This window comes from Pseudoliparis swirei, chromosome 22 (assembly GCF_029220125.1).
Source record: "Pseudoliparis swirei isolate HS2019 ecotype Mariana Trench chromosome 22, NWPU_hadal_v1, whole genome shotgun sequence".
In the NCBI taxonomy this organism is placed as follows: domain Eukaryota; kingdom Metazoa; phylum Chordata; class Actinopteri; order Perciformes; family Liparidae; genus Pseudoliparis; species Pseudoliparis swirei.
In genome coordinates, this window is record NC_079409.1 from 4,697,235 (window position 1) to 4,721,108 (window position 23,874).

At 42.9% G+C, this 23,874-nt stretch overlaps 1 protein-coding gene across 1 annotated transcript in view; it reads left to right on the forward strand.

Annotated features, from left to right (window-relative positions):
- znf385d (zinc finger protein 385D) overlaps positions 1-23,874 on the forward strand; it is a 71,567-nt gene that overhangs the window by 39,990 nt on the left and 7,703 nt on the right. Inside the window, exons 4-6 of the mRNA XM_056444215.1 lie at positions 4,573-4,741; positions 19,459-19,803; positions 21,007-21,191. Of these exons, the coding sequence (XP_056300190.1) occupies positions 4,573-4,741; positions 19,459-19,803; positions 21,007-21,191 (699 nt within the window). The remainder of the gene's footprint in view (positions 1-4,572; positions 4,742-19,458; positions 19,804-21,006; positions 21,192-23,874) is intronic.

A 23,874-nucleotide genomic window follows, 5' to 3' on the forward strand; every position in this document is an offset into this window, starting at 1 on the left:
CAAAGCTCCAGGCCAGAGTTTAACATTATTTAACACAATGTTGGTGATAAACATGAAAAGTTGTGGATTTTTTGGGGTTACTGGAGTTTTAACAGAAGTTTATTAATAAATGCCGAGCAAGGAGTTTAGATGTATTTATTTGTCCGTGATTTACTGCAAAAAAAAGAATATATAGAGTATAACACATTCAATATTTGCATTTCAGTATTTAGTATGATAACAAAAGGAGTCGTGGTAGTTTATGTTTCCTTAGCGCTTCAACGTGCCGAGGGCTGTAACTCATGACCTCAACGGGCTCCGGCTTGTTCCACGTCTCATATTTGACACGGCTGTCGGATTAGAAGTTTGTTTATCTTGTTGCCAGGTAAGTGTCTCCTCTCAAGGACTTTTCACTTGTTATTTTTAAAATGACAACAAATAAAGTCAACAAAAGAACTCTGATGAAAAAAATGCAAAACCGCAATAAGATAAAATACAAGATACAAGATAATCCTGTATTAGTCCCTCAGTCGGGAAATTGCAGGATTACAGCAGCAGGTGCACTTTCAGTACATTTTACAACTCTTTTGGCCATGCGTGGGCCTTCCTGAAGTCACAGTGACAGGGGATTTTATTCACGTCCCAACATCAGTACACGCGGACGGAGGCGGGTCTTGAACTTTATTAAGGGGGAAATATAAATTATATTCGGCAGTAACCAGGTGTCAGCTGCAGCCCTTTGATAGAGGATGTGGTTATTTCCTTGGTACCACGTTTGACCCATACAATAAATCAGAGGCCCCCTGATCTAACCCCCCCCCCCCCCCACAGACACTGAGGCTCCCACAGACACTGAGGCTCCCATAGCGGCTGCTACAGGTTAAAACAATGTGCGCTGCGTCTTTGTTTGTTTGCTAATGGCGGGGTCTTAAGTTATCCACGGGAATTGAGGCGGGCGAGGTTTTGTGATAAAATAATTTAAAAAACAGGAGGACGACCAAGAGAAGATAAAAACAAACTCAGATCTGCATCACCGAGGTTTCACTTACATTTTTTGCCCGCTGGCCTTAAGAACACTGTCCTTCGGCAATGCGTGTGAATCTAGGTCGTGAAGATTTACGACGGACTAAAAAACGGTGCGTGAACTCCACAAATGAAAATAAGGAGCCAACTCCCGACATTATAAATGAATGAAAAATGGACTAGACTGATCCATGTGTATAAAAAATGACTTACGATGGGTTACTACCTTCCATTACATCAATGCGGGGCTTCGTAGATCCTCATCTATTCGGACGTTACTCCGGTGAGTACTCGATGGATGCCTCGTGAGAAGCAGTCTGAGCAACTGAAAACTCACACAGCTGTAACATTTGTAAGCTTTTCCTACGTTGTGTCCTTAGAAACCTGTCTGTTTGTGGTAGATATTGATCACAATGTTGTGTAAATCATGTCGAGTTGATTCAATTATGAAACCAGAACATGTTCTGGGAACCCCTCTCATGTCTCGATACCTCAAATTTCCCCTTTTTTTCCTCCAGCAAAACAAGTTGTGTTTTTTTCCCCTCAGACTTCGGGACAAAGCGTTCATTCATCTGCGCTGAACATTTGAAGTTGCTTTGTCAGAACCTTGGGTGATTGCGGTGACTCACGGATGAGTTATAGTCTGTGAGGTAGCGTCACTCCAATGTCTTTTAGACAATATAATTACTTCAAGACAAAAGAGAGATGTTTGATGAATCAAATACTCAAACGCAAATGACAACCTCCTTTCTCACTAATGCAGATGATGGACATTTGAGCTACACCGTGGCAAAGATCCGATGATTGAGCCACTGGGATGTAAACGTGAACTTTCGATGCTCTTTCAGATCCGTGTGCTGTGGGTGCTGTAATAACTACGTTATTTGAAACGCACATTTTTGACGATCTCAGCTGTAAAAGGGTCTTTTTCGAGTATTGTCATTGGCAACCAGTCCAAAAAGAAGTTGGTGAGAGATGCTGGAGTTCCTTATTTATCTATTCATTATCACTCAAAAGCTATAATATTGCTAACAAACTGATCTTAGAGCAGCAAACAAATATATTTGCAACGTTGTTACGTTGTTGCATTGTTACGTTGTTGTTGCATTGTTACATTGTTGTTGCATTGTTACATTGTTATGTTGTTGCATTGTTACGTTATTACATTGTAACATAGTTACATTGTTGCATTGTTTAGTTAAAGCATTATTACGTTGTTGCATTGTTACGTTGTTTTAGTGTTACATTGTTGTTGAGTTGTAGCATTGTTACATTTTTACGTTGTTGCATTTTACGTTGTGGCATTGTTACGTTGTTGCATTTGTACATCATTGCATTGTTACGTTGTTACATTGTTACGTTGTTGCGTTATTACGTTGTTGGGTTAGTACATTGTTACGTTGTTGCACTGTTGTGTTATTGTATTGTTGTGTTATTACATTGTTACGTTGTTGCCAAATGCTTTTGTGCTGCATCGTTACATTGTTATTGTAACACAAACCACGATCTTTTTTTAGCGGGTTGCCTTCATCAAGACAATCGTTTCACCGCGTTAAGAACGTGGCATTCTTTGTTTCTGCAAAGACATTTATGAAACTTATTCATCCAACATATTTCGGTGGAGAAGCGGCGTACCTTCATGGCTACATAGGTTCTGCCGACCGGGTCGGGTCACGTGGGCCTCATCGCTCATCCATGGAAGGACGGCGCTCCAGCTCCACTCACATTCAGCTTTATATACATGTCAGAACGGGTAATCTTGCTCATGGGCGTATGTCCGTTGATGGATGCATTGGGATTTAAACTATGACCTTTTGGCTTCCAGGCTGCTTTTTCAAAGACCTAGAAAAAAAATCCCCCCCGACTATGATTTGTTTCATGTCTTTTCCGTCTCACGGAGCACCTGCAAGGAAAACAAATGGCGTCCCTCCAAGTTTTAATCATGCGTGTGTCGGACTTGGAATTTCCTCCACTTCATTGCTCTAATGAAAGATGAATTATTAGCGTCGTCGCATTAAAGCACCCGTCCACATCACCGGAGCCTCCTGAAAAAAAAGGAAAAAAAATGAATACGTTATGCTTGTGGTATGTGGGAAAGTGATGGATGTGGGGTCAGAATGAAGAGTTTCATGCCAGAACAAGATGTGCAGAAGGAAATGACAACCTATCGAAAGATAGTTTATCGGATGAAGGGAGAACGTTTGAGGCGCCTCGTTTCACAACCCACTCCCCTCACACACGGAAACAATTTTACTCGTTTCTTTGAACCCGTCGCAATCAATATTAAGTGAATGAGGCGGAAACAACCGGATGGAACCAGCGGTGGAACGTAACTGCTTCATTTTCTCAAGTGTTTGTACTTCGGCACAATGTTGGCAAACTTGTACTTTACTTAAATATTCTCATTTTATATTACTCCACTACATTTATATGACACTTATAGTTAGTTTTTTATATATATGTTATATATGCTTATATGATATGGCACATTTTTAATCTACAAAGTAGTATGCAATGATTCCCCAATGCTCCGACATTAAAATAATTTATTAGCGATAAAACAGAATATTATATTATTTCCTCATGACGTCGGTTACAGGTGATGACGCTAAGTTCCCTCTCAGGTAAACACAGTCAGCTCTGTTAGCGCTGTTGTGTTTGCACCGTTTGCCTTTTTTCGCGCCGTGTACCGGCGTCGCCATGTTGAGAGCCGTGCGGAGTCAACCCCCTCCCCTTTTGATCCGAGTTCTTCTAAAACAATCGACGATAATGGCCGAAGAAGAACAAAAGGAAACAGGGCTAATATTTTGGAGCGGTCTCTTGGTCCCAGCCGTCTTTAGTGAACACATCCCCCCCCCCCCCCCCGCTGTGGCCCATCAATGAAGACGCTAACAGATTCCCTTTTGGGAATACGTGGTAACGTATTTATTCCAAAAGGCAATTGTTTCTCGTCCTTCCTGCCCCAGGCAAAGCATGCAGGGGGTGTAGAAGTAAACAAGGACAACTCAAAGTCTTTGCATATGTCCCACCTCCGTTTGGTGAAGGTGAATCTTACCGGTGCTACGTGTTCCGACTTTGAAGCAAACGGCCAATCCAACGACAATTTCTCACGGCTCACACACACTCCTCCATCATCGGCACGAGAAATAAGTTAATCAAGAATTTGTATCGCGCTCGCGTCGAATGACGGACGCGAGGGACGAAAAGACATCAAGAAATAATTCACCATTTGTGATTTTCTTTTAATCCGCATTTACTAATATATAGCCCGCTCCTAAATTATTCAACACATCCCGTAAAATAAAACACTTAGATGACAGAAAACCAATTACATGGCTGTGTTAATCATTTCTGTAAGAAGAAAAATGTGTTTTTCCTCAAATGTTGACACTTTTTTGCCAACATCAACCGTCCCCCTGCTAATCACGTTGTAATTATGTTTATTGTGCTTCGTTGACGGCGTTCCTCTCGTGTTCATATTCCATTTCATCCCGGCGCCGTGTGTTCTGCTGCTTCCCCCGGCGCTATGTGAGCTGAGCCGGCTTGTTGTTGTTGTTGTTCTCCTCACAGAACCAGGCCCTGGCCCACTACAAGGGCACCAAACACGCCAAGAAGCTAAAAGCCCTGGACGCTCCGAAGAGTAAGATCAAAGGCTCAGCGGTCACCAAGGAAACCGCCAACCAGGACGCCGGCAAGGGCGCCAACACCCCGCAGGTCCACGACGGCGCCGACGGGAAAGGTTGGTGTCTTCCTACTCGCTGAACATCCACATAACACGGGTTTTGTTTCTGTAGCTGCCGACCTTTTTTGGTTTGTGCATACAGTCTTTTCAAAATAAAATGAGTTCTTCACAGAAAGAAGGCAACAAAACTACGAAAGGTTGTGCATTGTCTTTTCAAAATAAAATCATGTCTTCACAGATAGAAAGCAACACAACTACGAAAGTTTGTGCATACAGTCTTTTCAAAATAAAATGATGTCTCCACACAAAGGAGGCAACAAAACTACGAACGTTTGTGCTGACAGTCTTTTCAAAATAAAATGAGTTCTTCACAGAAAGAAGGCAACAAAACTACGAAGGTTTGTGCATACAGTCTTTTCAAAATAAAATGATGTCTTGACAGAAAGAAGGCAAATAAACTACGAAAGTTTGTGCATAGTCTTTTCAAAATAGAATGAGTTCTTCACAGAAAGAAGGCAACAAAACTACGAAAGTTTGTGCATACAGTCTTTTCAAAATAAAATGATGTCTTGACAGAAAGAAGGCAAAAAACTACGAAAGTTTGTGCATACAGTCTTTTCAAAATAAAATGATGTCTTCACAGAAAGAAGGCAAAAATACTACGAAGGTTTGTGCATACAGTCTTTTCAAAATAAAATGAGTTCTTCACAGAAAGAAGGCAACAAAACTACGAAGGTTTGTGCATACAGTCTTTTCAAAATAAAATGATGTCTTGACAGAAAGAAGGAAAATAAACTACGAAGGTTTGCGCATACAGTCTTTTCAAAATAAAATGATGTATTCACGGAAAGAAGGCAACAAAACTACAAACGTTTGTGGTTTGGGTTAAAGTTATTATGGAAGTGTTGTGGCATTTACGTGACATATGAATCGATATAAAGAGGCGCAAACAACGCGGTGAACATCTGTTGTGTTCACCGCGGTCGTCCTACGAGACGTTCTTTGTCCTAAAAGACAATGTCGCTGCTGCTGTGGGTTTTTTTTCTCTCTCAAGCTTATCTTTTTTTCCATCCTTTTCATCACAACTACTTTTGACACTTTCTGGGTGCAACAGCACAAATGCCTTTGAGGTGTGTGTGTGTGAGTGTGTCATGATGTGTCATCATCACCGCGTGATACACAGAACAGAGTTGTTGGAGAGGGATCACGGTGTAAAGAAAGTAAAGAAAACGCTAACCCATCTTCCTCTTACCGGTATAGAGCTGTTCTAGATTGTTAGCCATCGTTGCCTCTCCCAAATAGAATAAGCCTGAATTATTAGTTCCTACATGAAACGGCTCACACAACGAGGCCTGCAGATTTTCTTCCATATTGTCCCATTATATTGGAAAAGTCGGCCAAATGATTCATATCTCTCAAATCTAGCAGCTCAAACTAAAACCGCAAACAACATGTTAGAGGAAAAGTATGTCTGTTAAAATTGTCCATTCAATGTGATGTAAATCTTTGAAAACGTTTGTGTTTTGGACATAAAGCTAAGTAAGGGAGATGATTAAAAACAATATAATATCAATATTCAGGCAAAATATGAAAATATAAAATTGTGAAATAATCAGATTAATTTTTAAAATACAGGTCATTATTCTGATTTTTTAAAATTATGAAATCAGCAGAATCAGAGTTCTATATTGTCTCATTATATTGGAGAGAAGTCAGGCATCTCTATGATTCATATCTCTCAAATCTAGCAGCTCAAACTAAAACAGCAAACAACATGTAAGAGGAAAAGTATATATTTATTTTTTAATAAAGGGGTAAACTGTCCATTAAATGTGATGTAAATCTTAGAAAACAGTTGTGTTTTCGACTTAAAGCTTGGTATGGAGATGATTAAAAATAACATTATTAAACAAATACTCAGGCAAAATAAGAAAATATAAAATTGTGAAAGAATCCTATTAATTTTTGAAATACATGTCATTATACAGATTTCTTTTTTTTGGTGCACCAGCTCTATATTGTCAGGCATCTATATCATTCATATCTCTCAAATATAGCAGCTCAAACTAAACCAATCTAGATGAATAAATAAAAAACTAGAACGGGCACTCGGTAGAGCACATACCTTCACATATCACAAGAATGGGTATTGAATTATGAACATTTTGGCATTAGTTGCATGCCAATTGGATATAAATTGACCGCGCTATGGTAAAAAGAAGATTTTGACCTTTTCATGACCTTGACCTTTGACCCGATCGATCCCAAAATCTAATCAAATGGTCCCCGGATAATAACCAATCATCCCACCAAATTTCATGCGATTCGGTTTAATACTTTTTGACTTATGCGAGTAACACGCATACAAATACACGGCGATCAAAACATTACCTTCCGCATTTTCAATGCGAAGGTAACAACATGTAAGAGGAAAATGATGTATTTTTTTATAATGGGGTAAACTGTCCATGCAGAAGCTGTAGTTGTTGTACGTTGCAGGAATTCTTGAACAACCTCCCATATTGGATTTGTACCTTTTCCATTTCCCTGTTATCTCGTGTTATTTAATTACATTCCGGCCGGCGCACATTGTTTCCTGCTGACTGCGTCTGCAACTTAACATTCATCACGCTGCGGCCAGGTGGCTGCGTGAAGCCGCTAATCTCGCCGGGCCCAAAAAAAACATTCTCATTCTGGGGTGGAACTCGCATGTTTTAAAAAGGAACGCTTTCAGCACCTAAAGGGAGCCAGACGCAGATGATCATAAACGCTTTCTATCTGCCGAGTTATGCCTCGGCCCCGCGGAGGATAGCGTTCATCTGCTTCTCTCTCGATGTCATATTCCTTAAGCGGCCTGTTATTATGTCATGAAACTGGCCCAATGAAAGTCTTCCCCCCTTTAAACTGTCACAATAGACGTTTTTTTTGAAGTAATTGGAAACACATTGAGCCGTCACGCTCTGCGATTTATTTATTGTTTTACCTCCTGCCCCGTGCACTTCTTCCAATGTTCCACAAGTATTTAAATTAGGAGCACATTTCTGGAGCTCGTGGTGCACCGTGACCTATTTGTCAAGTCTGACCTATTCGTGCCCGCGGGTTTTAAAGGTTACAGGTGAGATTGTAACGACTACATGTAAAGGTATTCCTATCACGCGCCTCAGAGATGGGATGTTCCAATCCGCCGCAACTATTCATAATATTTCCTGTTGAGTTTGAAAACAGTTCTTAATTCTCAATTTTTAGCCTCACGCGGGTCACACGATAATCTTTATGTCGTTTTAGGAGCGTCGCATTCTGCCTCAGAGTCACTAAGCTGCTCCACAGACGTCAGACCGTTAAGTGGAGCAATTTGCACTCGAGCAACCCTTCAGCTGATCCACGCTTTTTACCCTAAAATGAGCTCCAGGGTGACGTAACGAACCCTGTCGGCTGCCATCTTGGATGTCTCGAGCAACGGGGGATCCGAGGACGGTCCTAAAAGTATAAATGAAATGTACAACTTTCAAAAAGATCGCATTTCGTGCAGATTTTCAATGAAAAGGCACTTCGGTGAGCGGCGAGGGCTCTGGTGGCGGCAGCGAGCGACCTGTCGATCAAAGTAGCCCCGCCCTGAAGCACACTCTGCTTTATGGTCTATTGTGAGACCATAAACTGATGCTTACAATGTGTATTACTGATGGTGATAAATCAAGTGGGAGTTGAGGTCATTTTCGCCTTCTTTTTGTATCCGGAGGTGTCGCCCCCTGCTGGTCAGGAGAGAGAATGCACGTTTAAAGACGCTTTAGAACCGGAGGTCGTTGCCTGGTTTAATCTGATGTAAATCTTAGAAAACTTTGGGGTTTTGGACCTAAAGATAGGTATGGAGAGGATTAAAAATTAACATTATAAAATAAATATTCACGCAAAATTGTGAAACAATCACATTAATGTTTAAAACAGGTCATTATTATGAACATTTTATTTCCTCCTGCCTCTTTTCAGATTGTTGGAGGCCTCTCTGTTTTTATATGGCGACAAAATGCTCCGTAAGGCTGTTTATTTGTTCATCCCACTCGTCATCACAGTCTCAGCTAAAAGCAACTTTTATTTTTGTATTTTTTTTGCAGACATTTATTCGAGAGGTTTAGATGTAAAATGTGGTTTGTTTTCTTAAAGTAGTTTAGTGGTGACACAAACTTGTCGTGTAGCATCTCGACTCCATCGCATTCAATACAGACTCATATATTGTTTAAAAGTGTAAATTATAGAGAAGATCTCAAAAGGCAAATTTAATTGAGTTTTTTAAAATGTAATATTGAGCGATGAGCTTCATATTGCCTTTACGGAAGATGCTGGTAAAGAATATTACATGTGATACTGTCAGGGGGAGGAAAGCTCCTTTAAAAAAAAAGTAGTTTCTATTATATATATATATTTGGTGCTTGCCTCCCTATGGGGTGAACACTGGTACATTCAACGCCTCCTTTAAAGAAGCTCCCTCTCTGGTCACTTTCAAAACCCACCAAGTACATTTTACACACATCTACGCGGGCAGAGAACCCGCCTTCATAACCACGCAGACAGACGGCCATCAATCATTTCAGTGCCCCCCCCCCCCTAAAAAAGAAACCACTGCATCACCTGCGTATCGTGTCTCCGAGGCACGGGGGCGTCGGCTCCGGGTGATGAATATTAATATCAATGCCGCTCGGATGTCACGAGAATGAATTGTGGACGTGGGTAAACGCTGCGTTATCTGCGTTACCGCGCTAATGAAAAGCAGAGTTCGGGAAGGGGTGGGGGGGGGGGGGGATAAAGGAGGCGGAGCTCTGGGGGCTTTGGCAGAGCGGGCTATCGACGGGTTTGCTTTGGTATAAAACTACAAAAAAACTGCTCTGTAACTATTTTATTCCAAAGCACAACATATCCAACAGTGTAAGGTTTCCTCCTGCTTCTTTTTAACGAGAGGATTATATTTGTAATAAAGTTTTTAGCCACTTCCCCTCAAATGCAAATATGCAGAATCGGAATCATTCGGGAACATGCTTTTTAAAAAGTAATAAGCACAATTTAAATGGTTTTCTTCCTCAAGGTCTATAGTATTGCTTTATTTTGTGTGTAGCAGCTGTTATTTTTTTGGTAAAACATCTAAAGCTGGTTCAATGAGTTTCAAACTCTGATTTAAAGACTCAGTTAAGCGACGGGAAACCGAAGATATCGAGTTTCAAGGCGCCGCTAATGGGAGAAACTGACAGATCTGTTTTATATTCATGAATAAATAAACGGTGGAGTTCCACCTTTTCTTTTCTTCGACCCATCACCTCGAGTCAGAAGAAAAGAAGTCGCTCCTGAGATGGTCTGAAAGATGACGACGTTGATATTTAACTCGGGATTTAAAGTCGGCTCCGAGGACGACGGACAGTGGGAGGGCGACTCGCACGTCGAGCAGTGAGTGAGTGAGGGAGAGGGAGAGAGAGAGAGAGAGAGAGAGAGAGAGAGAGAGAGAGAGAGAGAGAGAGAGCAGTGCCGACATCTCTCAGTTCCAGCCCAGTGCCTGAGGAAATGTACCCTGATATTAGCTATTAAGGAGCAGATTGTCAGGGTGAGCACCGACAGCAGCTGCACCGCGGAGCCGGCTGCAGGGAGGCAGGAAGCTCCCCCCCCCCTCTCCCCCCTCACCCTAACCCTCCACGCCCTTCTCCATCACCTCCATCGGCTGCCGGGCGCCCTCCGCCCAGGGAAGAACAGCACAACAAAAGGCCTTTGTGTCTCCGTCTGCGCTCAGAGACGGACGCCAGGCGACCTGATGAGTGTGTGATTGGATTGGCGACGCACCTGTAGATGTATGGTGGGGGGGGGGGACTTCACAACAACAACAAGATCTGGCGCGGATCGTTTGCTTTCCGGATGAAAATCGGAAGGAGATAAATCAGAGTGATCTCAACTCAAGAGGTGGATAATGCCGCTTTAGCCCCGCCCCCTCAACCCGAAAAAGACGATAGCGAGCGTCGATGCGCGCTCGCTGGAGAATGCTAATTTGTTCTCCTTATCACTCTTTCATCGGCGGGGGGGGGGGGGGGGATATTGAACCGTGACTCTTTTCTCATCTTCTCACTTTGAATACCGGCTGAAAAGTAAAGACGTCGGATGATATTCACCGGAGGAGTCGTGAGGGAGTCCCGTCCTTTAAGTTGTGACGGGAGATGATAAAGGCCCCGATCGCTTCAATTAACGAGCTTAATCAGGCTTCATTGAGAAAGGTAATCACATCTCTGGGGGGGGGGGGGGAGGGGAGAGAGGGGGGGGGGGTCTTGTGATTGCCTGAAAGCCTAAGTGGAGTGGAAGTATTTTTTTTCGGAGAGGCAAATGTCGGGGGGCGAGCGCGAAGGACGGAGGAGAAAGAGAAGGACGGAGGAGAAAGAGAAGGCGGGAGGAGAAAGAGAAGGAGGGAGGAGAAAGAGAAGGCGGAGGAGAAAGAGAAGGCGGGAGGAGAAAGAAGGAGGAGAAAGAGAAGGAGGAGAAAGAGAAGGAGGGAGGAGAAAGAGAAGGCGGAGGAGAAAGAGAAGGAGGAGGAGAAGAGATGAGGAGAAAGAGAAGGCGGAGGAGAAAGAGAAGGAGGAGGAGAAAGAGAAGGCGGAGGAGAAAGAGAAGGAGGGAGGAGAAAGAGAAGGCGGAGGAGAAAGAGAAGGCGGAGGAGAAAGAGAAGGAGGAGGAGAAAGAGAAGGCGGAGGAGAAAGAGAAGGAGGGAGGAGAAGAGAAGGGGGAGGAGAAAGAGAAGGAGGAGGAGAAAGAGAAGGAGGGAGGAGAAAGAGAAGGCGGAGGAGAAAGAGAAGGAGGAGGAGAAAGAGAAGGCGGGAGGAGAAAGAGAAGGAGGAGGAGAAAGAGAAGGAGGGAGGAGAAAGAGAAGGAGGAGGAGAAAGAGGAGGAGAAAGAGAAGGCGGGAGGAGAAAGAGAAGGAGGAGGAGAAAGAGAAGGAGGGAGGAGAAAGAGAAGGAGGAGGAGAAAGAGAAGGTGGGAGGAGAAAGAGAAGGAGGGAGGAGAAAGAGAAGGAGGGAGGAGAAAGAGAAGGAGGGAGGAGAAAGAGAAGGCGGAGGAGAAAGAGAAGGCGGGAGGAGAAAGAGAAGGATGGAGGAGAAAGAGAAGGAGGGAGGAGAAAGAGAAGGAGGGAGGAGAAAGAGAAGGCGGGAGGAGAAAGAGAAGGAGGGAGGAGAAAGAGAAGGCGGAGGAGAAAGAGAAGGAGGGAGGAGAAAGAGAAGGCGGAGGAGAAAGAGAAGGACGGAGGAGAAAGAGAAGGCGGAGGAGAAAGAGAAGGACGGAGGAGAAAGAGAAGGAGGGAGGAGAAAGAGAAGGCGGCGGCGTCTCACACGTCCTCCTTTCCTCTCGACTCTCTGTCTTTGTCTCCCTCTCCATCTCTCTCTCCCTTTGTGTCCCACACTCCATTACTCCCCTTCAATGTTATCTCTCTCCTCTCACCTTCACCCCTCCCCCCCCCTTCCACTGGTTGTTTGGCTTGCTTACTGTTTCCAGTTTCACTTCCAATTTAGCGTCTCTTTTTTCCTTCTCTTTCCATCTGCCCTCCAAATCTATCCTCCTTTTGTTCTTGTTTCTCACCCTCTCCTTTCATCCACCTGGTCTCTCTCTCTTTCCATTCTCCTTCCACCTTTGCTGTCGGAGGGGGGAGGGGGGGGGGGGGGCTTCGCCCAGACCATACTCTAGATCGATCGCGGTCATTACCTCCGTAATGAGAGGGGATTGAGTTCTTCGCCGGGCCTCGCGGAGCCAGTCAGGTCGCACGGCGACGGGGGGAATCTGGATTTTCCGGAGGCTTCCCAGAGTGCACGGCGTCCTCGGCCGGCGCCCGCTTCAATCACCCGCCGTCAGCAAATGGCTCTTTAATGACGGCGTGGAAGACGGGTCCGCCCCCGACACAAGGGCAGAGACGCGTCTCAACGCGCGGCGTCCTCGCCGGCCCACGAGGGCGAAGGCAGAGCCGCCCTCACTCTGCTGATTAATAGTTATTTTCCTGGCTCCATCGCGAAGAGATTAAACCGCCATTAGCCGCCGACTCGGCCCTTCATGTCAGCGGATTCAAAGTAATGTCGATAAGACGTGCCTCATGCGCACGGAGGCGCGTCGAGCCGCACGCCCTTACGAAAGCGATCGCTGTCTGAGTTTCATTACAGGAGGTCAGCGACATGTTCAGCCTAGCTTTGCAACAACTGCTGCAACGCCGCGTTTCAACTCGAAGGAATGAGTTGCATTGTGGGAAATATAGTGATCCGTGCAAGAGCCAGGGGGCTGTTAGCCTAGCTTAGCATAAAGGCCGGTAGCAGGCCGACAACATGTGCGTAGCTGGATAGTTGTATCTTATTTATTTGATGTGTAAACAATCATAAATAATGCACACAAAAAGTACAGATTGGAGTTTTACACGGTCGTTTATGCTAAGCTAAACTAATATCCTCCTGGCTCCAGCATGTCGCATGAGAATCGTTCACATTTTCCCAACATGACCGATCAAAAGTTTCCTAGAGTCACCTAGATAATTTGGTGTTTTCCATGAAAACTTACACTTTTATTTATTAAATGAATTGAAAAATGTATATAAAATCTAGTAAAGACATTGATGAGGTTATAAATAATGATTTTTATAGTAAATATTAATGTAGTTTTCTTGTGGCTCAAAGGAAGGCCAGTTTTAGAGCTTCTCTCACTAGCAAAACTGTTTTCAGCTGCGCTCACATAAAAAGGGATTTTCGAGGGTTTTCTACCCCTCTGTTAGTCTTCTAAGGCGATAACACAATGTACCACTAGAACACTGGAGATGGGCCTCTACACACCTCTGGAGAGACTTCATTAACACATTCACTATGTAGAGAGTATTTATGATTCATTTAATGTTAACTTCATTGATAAAAACAGCTTTACTTTGAAAAATAAGGACATTTCTAACTTTGTTTTTCTTTTTCGACACCAAACTTCTGAACGGTCGTGTACTTTCAGGCAAGAATGTCAATAAATCTCTATTTCCCCCGAAATGTTCAACAATTACGTTGAATGGCGCGTGAACAAAATCTCCGGCGAAGCAAAACCCACTTAAAGGAAGTTGTTTCCACGTCGAAGAATTGAGCGTTCACGCTTAAAATTAAAAGCTTTTTTTCTGGAGGCCATTGCCCCCCCTTCAACCCCCCACCCCTCCCCCTCCTCCCTCCTGCTTTTCAATTCAGTTTTCAATTCAATTCAGTTTATTTGTATAGCCCAATTTCACAAATTACAAATTTGTCTCGGAGTGCTTTACAATCTGTACACATAGACATCCCTGCCCCAAAACCTCACATCGGACCAGGAAAAACTCCCAAATAACCCTTCAGGGGGAAAAAAAGGGAAGAAACCTGGAGGAGAGCAACAGAGGAGGATCCCTCTCCTAGGATGGACAGATGCAATAGATGTAATGTGTACAGAAGGACAGATTTAGAGTTAAAATACATTCAATGAATATGACAGAGTGTATGAATAGTTCATAGTAGGCATATTCCACGATGGAGACCTCCACGATCCATCAGGCAGATGGCGGTGGGGAGGAGGAGTGGGCGGAGTCTCAACAGGACAGTGGCGTAGTCATGAGCAGGAATTCCACGACCCAGACGATCCATCAGGCAGATAGGATCTATGCCGTCTCATAGGGTCCGATGACCCCATGAGACGTAAAGTCAAAAGGACTTCCGGGGAGAAAGCAGAGTTAGTAACGTGTGATTGAGAGATGAAAATTCATCCTTAAGGAGAGAAAAAAGAAGAGATAGGTACTCAGTGCATCCTAAAACGTCCCCCGGCAGCTATAAGCCTATAGCAGCATATCAAGGGGCTGGACCAGGGCAAACCTGATTCAGCCCTAACTATAAGCTCTGTCAAAGAGGAAGGTCTTAAGTCTACTCTTAAACGAGGTGACTGTGTCTGCCTCCCGGACTGAAATTGGAAGCTGGAGGAGAGGAGGAGGAGGAGAGGAGGAGGATGAGAGGAGCAGGAGAGGAGGAGGAGAGGAGCAGGAGAGGAGGAGGAGAGGAGGAGGAGGATGAGAGGAGCAGGAGAGGAGGAGGAGAGGAGGATATCAATATGTATTCTTTTAATCAAACTACAGATGTTCTTCTTTGCATCGGTCCGCGGGCAGGAACTACACACACACACACACACACACAGATGTACAGGTAGAAGTCAATTAGTCATCGCTGCACCGCATTGCATCACTGCTCAATCCTCTGCTGCCAGCGACCTTGACGAAGGGCGCGTGATGGAAAGATCTTGTTAAATTGGTTTAATAGAATTTCTGCAGCAACCATAAAAAAAGAAAAGCTTGTTCGAGCCGCCATGTCAATCAAGTTCGTAATGTAACTTAATGCATACACATTATTCCCAGGAGGTTTCAATAAACTAAATTGAACTTTTCCACCATCCTTCCTCTTTTTTGGGGGGTATTTGTCGCCATCGTAACTTTCTCCTCACGACTAAAAAAGGCGAAAATCCCACCGGACACAATTTGTTGAGGTCGAGAGTATTTATTTGACTTTTTTGTGACCTTTTCTTTTCCTCTTTTATTTTTTTTTATCCGTGTAGTGGATCCTTATTATTGGAAACAATAGCCTTACTTTTGCACTTCAGTTGCAAAAAAAAAAAATCCCTGTTCCGGGGTAACGTTGGGGAGCTCACGCCTCCTCGAGGAGGAGGAGGAGGAGGAGGAGGAGGAGGAGGATGAGAGGAGCAGGAGAGGAGGAGGAGAGGAGCAGGAGAGGAGGAGGAGAGGAGGAGGAGGAGAGGAGGAGGAGGATGAGAGGAGCAGGAGAGGAGGAGGAGAGGAGGATATCAATATGTATTCTTTTAATCAAACTATTGTATTTATTTGTGTCATTTAAGGTTATACTTGTGTATAAACCGAGATTTCACAACATGTTTAGTCATGGAAATTTGGTTTAAAGCCCTGGAAACCCATTGGTCAACATGTGTATGAACCCTGAAAACATATTAAAAAATGTTCTGTATCCTCTCTACAATAATCAGTTAACAAATTGAATTCAGAATTTCATTAATATGCTTTTTTTCCTGAATCTTCTCCATCTACTTTCACATAATGTTTTTTACAGGGCAAAAATGTCCAGATTAATGAAACGTCCAACGTTATGCTCGTTGTAAATAACACAATTATTAATATTAATGACATGAGTTCAGAATGATGTGGAATTGCATAGTTTTTATTTTTAGAATAAGGCCCCACAAACCCCAAATAGCGTCTCGAATCCCTCAATCACTGAAGAGACGTTCTGACTGGAGGAATGATTGCTGTCGCCGTGCCGACGGGGCCGTGTTGCGTTGGCACCGGTTTCTTTTTTCCACTTCAACTCCCGATGAGAAGGAGATTCATGTCTGTTTTTGGCTGTTTGTTGTGTTTGTGTTGCTGATTCGGAGCAGGCCGGCCCGCTGAGCCAACAGAGCCAACACCCCGGTGAAATGAGTGTGGCGCGTTGACCGATGCTGTAGGGAAGAACCTCTCAAATACCATCATCACCGGCATTTAGCCACCCCCCAAAAAAACATTTTATAAAACCCTCCCGCAGCTTTTTTCCCCCTTCAATGCAGACGTCCTTTTGTTTTTGTACATTCCCTTACCGCCTGCTTCTGTTCATTACTATTTGTATTCTTTTTTTATGAAAGTGCAGTGAATTTCACATTGGGAGTCGGTCGACTGAAAGAGGAGAGTGTTACCACACCGTATAAATGTGCCCGTTTCAAAAGGTTAATGGATGGAAAGAAGAAGGAGAAACAAAGTGCATTGAAAAGGCGTTTAGCTGAAGTCTTTATCCGGCGTGTCGGTGAAGAAGATGAAAATCCTCGGACGCCATTCGATGCGTTCAACGCTCGTTCTGCTTCCTCTTGTGTGAAGGATGCACAGAAACATTCCTGCTTGCTTTGAAAAAATACAAGCATGTTTTACCCCTTTGCTTGAAGTGAACCCGAGCCATATATATTTATATGGCTCTCTCATTTATCCCAGCGGAGGTGTTGACGGTTTATATATATAAACTATTTTTTATTTTTTTAAAGCAATATATATATATATATAATATATATTATATATAAATATATATACAGGACTGTCTCAGAAAATTAGAATATTGTGATAAAGTTCTTTATTTTCTGTAATGTAATTAAAAAAACAAAAATGTCATGCATTCTGGATTCATTACAAATCAACTGAAATATTGCAAGCCTTTTATTCTTTTAATATTGCTGATTATGGCTTACAGCTTAAGAAGACTCTAAAATCCTATCTCATAAAATTTTAATATTTCCTCAGACCAAGTAAAAAAAAAGATTTATAACAGCTGAGTGTTTGTCAAGGCTCAGGAAACCCTTGCAGGTGTTTCGAGTTAATTAGACAATTCAAGTGATTTGTTTAATACCCTACTAGTATACTTTTTCATGATATTCTAATATTTAGAGGTAGGATATTTGAGTTTTCTTAAGCTGTAAGCCATAATCAGCAATATTAAAAGAATAAAAGGCTTGCAATATTTCAGTTGATTTGTAATGAATCCAGAATGCATGACATTTTTGTTTTTTTAATTGCATTACAGAAAATAAAGAACTTCATCACAATATTCTAATTTTCTGAGACAGTCCTGTATATGGCTCTCTCATTTATCCCAGTGGAGGTGGGAGGTGTTGATGGTTTATAGATATATATATATTTATATATATATATATATATAACCCATTTTTTTTTAAAGCAATATATATAATATATATAATATATAAATATATATATATATGGCTCTCTCATTTATCCGAGCGGAGGTGTTGACGGTTTATATATATATACATATATATTTATATATGTATATATATAAACTATTTCAATTTTTTTAAAGCAATACTTTATATATCTTATATCTATATATATACAGTATAATATATATACAGGACTGTCTCAGAAAATTAGAATATTGTGATGAAGTTCTTAATTTTCTGTAATGCAATTAAAAAAACAAAAATGTCATGCATTCTGGATTCATTACAAATCAACTGAAATATTGCAAGCCTTTTATTCTTTTAATATTGCTGATTATGGCTTACAGCTTAAGAAAACTCAAATATCCTATCTCTAAATATTAGAATATCATGAAAAAGTATACTAGTAGGGTATTAAACAAATCACTTGAATTGTCTAATTAACTCGAAACACCTGCAAGGGTTTCCTGAGCCTTGACAAACACTCAGCTGTTATAAATCTTTTTTTACTTGGTCTGAGGAAATATTAAAATTTTATGAGATAGGATTTTAGAGTTTTCTTAAGCTGTAAGCCATAATCAGCAATATTAAAAGAATAAAAGGCTTGCAATATTTCAGTTGATTTGTAATGAATCCAGAATGCATGACATTTTTGTTTTTTTAATTGCATTACAGAAAATAAAGAACTTTATCACAATATTCTAATTTTCTGAGACAGTCCTGTATGTCTGTGATGGCTCACAAAAATAGCGTGACATAATTCACTATTGATTTGCTCTCCTGGCTGGCTGATGTTCATCAGGTGACAGAACTTAAAGAGGCATCGGCATCGATCAGCCGGTGGGTGCTCACGGGCAAGCGCTCTGTATTCCATACGCTGTGGTGTTTGTTCTTATGAGTCACACATATCGATCGGCGGCTGTCTTTGGTGCCTAAGAAAAGACACCAGACGTTTCTTTGAGCTCACAGCAGCGACTCGTAACACAGCGTTGACGGAATAACCGTGACTTGAAAGGTCAGCGTATCTGTCAGAGCTGTCGCTTTCAATAACATCGATTGTGTTTGTTGGGCATGATCAATGATCAACTCATCATTAATATGCTTTGCCATTTTGAAAATGTCGGCTCTTTATCGGGCTGGGTTCTGTTTAAATAAAAAGTATCAATACCAGACGCCTGGGAGTGATACCGATACCAAGAGAGTACACTCGATACCCATCATGTGACTGGATGGCGTCTACAAAACAATACAAACAAACAAACAAACAAACAGTCTCTTTGTCTAGATGTGGGTACAACAAGTTACGCTTGGCTGTAGAAGGAGCTCAGTCCAACAGTCACGGGAAGTTTTTCCATTTTAATTCATCACAATGTAAATTAAAAGTCACTTTCTGGTGAACGTAAATATTCACTTATTCAGGAAAATCTGGAAAAGGACCAAACATTTTGGAAGCTGCGAGAATAAAAACATATTTTTTTCGATAAATAAATGCAAAGCACTTTACATTTCTGAACTTCAAATTTTGAAATGAAATTCCACAATATTGCTTCTCTCTGAGAGCCGTTCTGCTTGTTGGGGACCCGTCTAATCTCTGGTGCTTGAGACAGTTAAACTCGTTTGTGTGTCGTTTAAACTTATCTCCGTCGTGTTCTGTCTCGCGGCGTTTCTACATTTGGTACGTAGCATATTTCCTAAATGTTGCACAGGTGGGAGATGTTTCCTTCATTTCGCTTCTCATTTATTTTTTTGCACTTCCCAGCCCGGCGTCCGGCTCCTCTTCAAAACACTCTTTGAATCTGGTTTTGGCAGCATCCTAAACTCAAATGTTCACGCGCCAGCATGTTGTGCTAATTAACCGAATATCTGCGTCGCTCGCGTTATGCTAACGAAAGCCCTCTTGTCGCAGCACATCTCGGTCTTTAAACAACACTTGTTGGTTAAACATACCATGAATAAAGATATATTCCCCCCCTGAGTAGCCATGTCATTTAAAATGATCTATTCCCTCGCTGCAGATGGCGTTCTCGGAGCGGCGGCCTTCCCGCTATCCCCCGTGCTCACACCGGCGCTACCGTTGGCCTCCTTGACGATCCTCCCACCGTGGTCGCCGCCGCCCGTGGCCTCGCCGATAGTCCAGAGCACCCCGGCAGCCGCCGCCCCGGAGACTACCTCAGCCACCGGAGGAGGGGACTCGATTCTCGACTCGCCCTCCGAACCGGACCTGGACCCCGAGGCCGAACCGGACGGCGAGGCGGAGGCGGACGGGGAGTCGGAGGAGGAGAAAGCCAAACGCCTCATGTACTGCTCGCTGTGCAAAGTGGCCGTCAACTCCGCGTTGCAGCTGGAGGCTCACAACACCGGTGAGAGGCGACTGTCATCCGGTTCCATTCGTCATGATTATGAGATATTCGGACAGAAGACAAAAGACTTCAGATCTAGGCAAACCAGGTTTAGGAAAAGATGGTGGTTTTGTTAGGATCTGGAGTTTTTGTGTCTTGTGTCTTGTCTTATTTTGAAGTCCCCGTCTCTCGTTTCCTCTGTTTCCCTGCACTTCCTGTCCCTGTGATCGTCTGCCCCGTCCCTGATCCTTTATTTATCAAATGAATTGCAAGATGAATAGACAATATATAAAATAGTTAAATTTGTGACTCAAAGGAAGGCCAGTTTTATAGCTTCTCTCACCAGCATAACTGTTTTCAGCTGCGCTCACATAAAAAGCGTCTTCAAGGGTTTTCAAGAGTTTTCTATCCCTCCGTTAGTCTTCTAAGGCGATAACACAATGTACCATTAGAACACTGGAGATGGGCCTCTACACACCTCTGTAGAGACTTAATTCCACACCAGAGAATAGTCATCTACACATTAACTATGTAGAGAGAGTATTTATGATTCATTTAATGTTATCCTTATTGATAAAAACAGTGTTTTACTTTGAAAAATAAAGACATTTCTAACTGACCTCAAACTTTTGAACGGTAGTGTATATAGAAAATGAATAATCTGTTGGCTATCACTCCTACTATATAATAATAATAGAGCCAATTAGATTATGAGAGAGGAAGAAAAAAAACCTTATTGTTGTGAAATTCTAATTTTTAGTGTTGAAAAAAGAAGCTAGCTCCTCCAAATCAATATGCAAGTTGTACAAATAATAATATGTAAACAAACCTACTAAATAATGACATAAATAATATTTATGGCAGTTAAACTGTGTTGAATGGCGCCGCTGATGTTTTTAAGAGCGCACATTGAAACTGGACACAAAGTGGTGTTAGCACATAAAAGCCCAGCCACCTAAAGGTCGACCTGAACATCAATGTTCACGCCGCCCCGCAGGCACACCCCCAAAAAAGAGAGATTTATGGGAACCATGACATTCTGAGTGAATGAGTTCAACGGGGTCCTCCGCTTTGATCTGAGACGTTGTCGTCTAATTTAGGAGTTGACCCTTTCACGCTGACCTTCACATGACCCCCGAGAAAACATAACAGCCGCGCACCTCCTGATCTCACCGATTCCCTTCTGGTGGAGGTTAACGTACCGGCTGTTTGAACCCCCCGCAGGTACAAAGCACAAGACGATGCTGGAGGCCCGGACCGGCGGGGGCTCCATCAAGTCGTTCCCTCGGTCGGCGGTCAAAAGCAAACCGGCCACCGCAACCGTCAAATCCACGACGGGCCTGCAGGACAAAACCTTCTTCTGTGAGACGTGTGACGTGCACGTCAACTCAGAGACTCAGCTGAAACAGGTGAGAGGGACATTATATTGCATGTGATTGATACACTGTAGATGCAGCTACAGGGAGCAATTCAGGGTTAAGTGCCTTGCTCAAGGACACGTCGACTAGGGCGGGGGATTGTACCTCCAACCCCCTGATTGAAAGACGGACCTGCTACCCACTGACCCATAGTCGTCCCATTGGGACTTTCACGACACGCTAACGACCTTCAGCTTTCCTGCAGGATGACGCTGTAAAAGAAAAAATACGTTCAAGCAACAGAGAGAGTGAATGAAGGAAAGACCTGGAAACAGAGTGGACTGTGTTCTACTCAAACTCCTAACTACAAGGTCACAGCGTTGACCTCCAGCTCATTCTTTCTTTCTTTTGATGCACCTATTTGTCTTGCTGCACACACAGAGAAATAATGGATCTTTAAAAGGCTTTGTGCTTCTCCTGAAGAACCATTCTTTTGTTTGAGGCACTATTTTAGATTATTTGAAGAAGTCTTTCAGGAAATGGTTGTTTAAAGAACCCTGGTTTGAAAGGTTCTTTGTGGAACCAGAAATGGTGCCTTGAAGAATCATTTATGAAGGTTCTTTGGAACACCTTTATAGGTTCTTTAAAGAACTCTTTAAAAAATGGTTCTTTAAAGATCCCCGATTGAAAGGTTCTTGTGGAACCAGAAATGGTGCCTTGAAGAACCATTTATGAAGGTTCTTTGGAACACCTTTATAGGTCCTTTCAAGAACTCTTTAAGGAAATGGTTCTTTAAAGAACCCTGGTTTGAAATGTTCTTTGTGGAACCAGAAATGGTGCCTTGAATAACCATTTCTTAAAGGTTCTTTGAGACACCTTTATAGGTTCTTTAAACTAAAGAACCCTGGTTTGAAAGGTTCTTTGTGAAACCAAAAATGTTTCTTCATTGGCATCACCTTGAAGAACCTTTTTCGGTTCCAGATGGACCTCCATTGTTCCGTGTGTCTAGCCTTTAATGTGTCATCCAGTACCAAATTCACCGCGTGCACAGGTCTGAATGTTTCTGTGTCAGATTTGAACTTTTGTCTTTGGATTTAGAACAGATTAAAAGATGCAGCGCCAGGAGTAACATAGACTGGTTTCAAAGTCACAAGTCTCTTGCTAACGCAAACGGAAATGAGGTGTTATGCTGCAGAAGGGACGCAAACCAAGTTTCGGCTCATCCCTCAAATCCTCAAACAAAGCCAAAGGGTTTCTAGTTGATACGTGATGTTCAGGAAATGCAGCGAACGGTCTGACACCTGTGATACACTCCTCAGGCTCGGCAGGGATGTGTACCTCAGTGGCTGCTTCAGGGCACCACACACGCCGTCTTCTCTGGTAGCTGCTGATCATTCTGTCACTGGAGGGTGGAACGGTGTGTGTGTGTGTGTGGGGGGGGAGGTTTCATCCACCATACTTGAAACTCCCCCCCCCCTCGTTTTTTGTCTGTACTAACCTTGAGATTTCTCCCGGAAAAAAGAGACGAGCTTTGTATGAATTCTTCCTGCGGGGGTCTTTCAGCGAGTGCTTTCGAACACAGCAGCGATTTATACCTGTGAAAATGATCAAATATCAGTTGAAACTAGAGGAACGAAAACAGGTGTGATTGTTAAATCCACTGCAAGGACAAGGAAATCAGCCTTTGGTTGTCATCGTGTCCCCTCACGCCGAGTGACTCATTCATCGGCGTGAGGGTTGCAGAGGGTTTCGCTCCATTTCCTTCCAGATTCCTGTAGTTTCTTTGTTTATTCTGGTCTGTGGTCTTCTGTTTAATAATTTGGCGAATGCTTCTCTGCATTGTGCTTCACCACGAGTGTCTCCAGTCGCAATAAAGCTGGAATAATCTCGGCCTTGAGAGAGCAGGTGTATTTTAGTGCTCGCCCTCTCCTTCTCTGTCGGTCCGGTTCCCACCTCAACGCACGATAAGCTATCTCCCCTTGAAATGGCTTCCAGCCCGAGGCTGAGGTACCGGGCGAGCTGTCATAAAAGATAATGACAATTTTCACACTTTATTTCGATGGAATATCCAGAGAAAGTTGCAGTATAAATTTTTTTTTTAAAGAGTGCTGTGTCAGCAGATGGCCGTGAAACTGGTCAAAGTTTCCTGTTTACCAGCTGATGTGTCCGACAAGCGATCCATAAATCAGACGGTCGGATCGCTGTGGATGTTTATGATCCCCTGGAGATGGATCTCGTGGCTTTGGTGACCTCCACGGATCTTTCCTTCGAGCCCCAATGTCAGGCCACTTGCACAAAAGAAATATCCGAAGAAGCTCCCCCCAGGAGAAACTGTGGATTTGAAGGACCTTCGAGCCACTTCCTGTCCCGCAGAGAGACGCAGCAAAACAAATGTCCTTTACCTTTTAGCTAAATTAACTTGGCACAAGGACAGAGACTAGTTTCTAGGATTGGAGGACATCCAAGGGTCGTCTGACACTTCAAATATATATATATATATTAGGGCTGTGAAACGATTACAATTTTTAATCGGGTTAATCACAGGTTTTTGTGGATTAATCACGATTAATCACATATTACCGATATTCTCGGTATATTTTGTGAGAACATAGAGACGGATATATACATTTATACATTCTTCTCTACAATGGTGCTGCAACTCAGCAGTTATTTAGCAGTTTTCTTCCATATGGAACATTAATACATCTTCATCTTCTTTTCTGGAGGTTTTAAT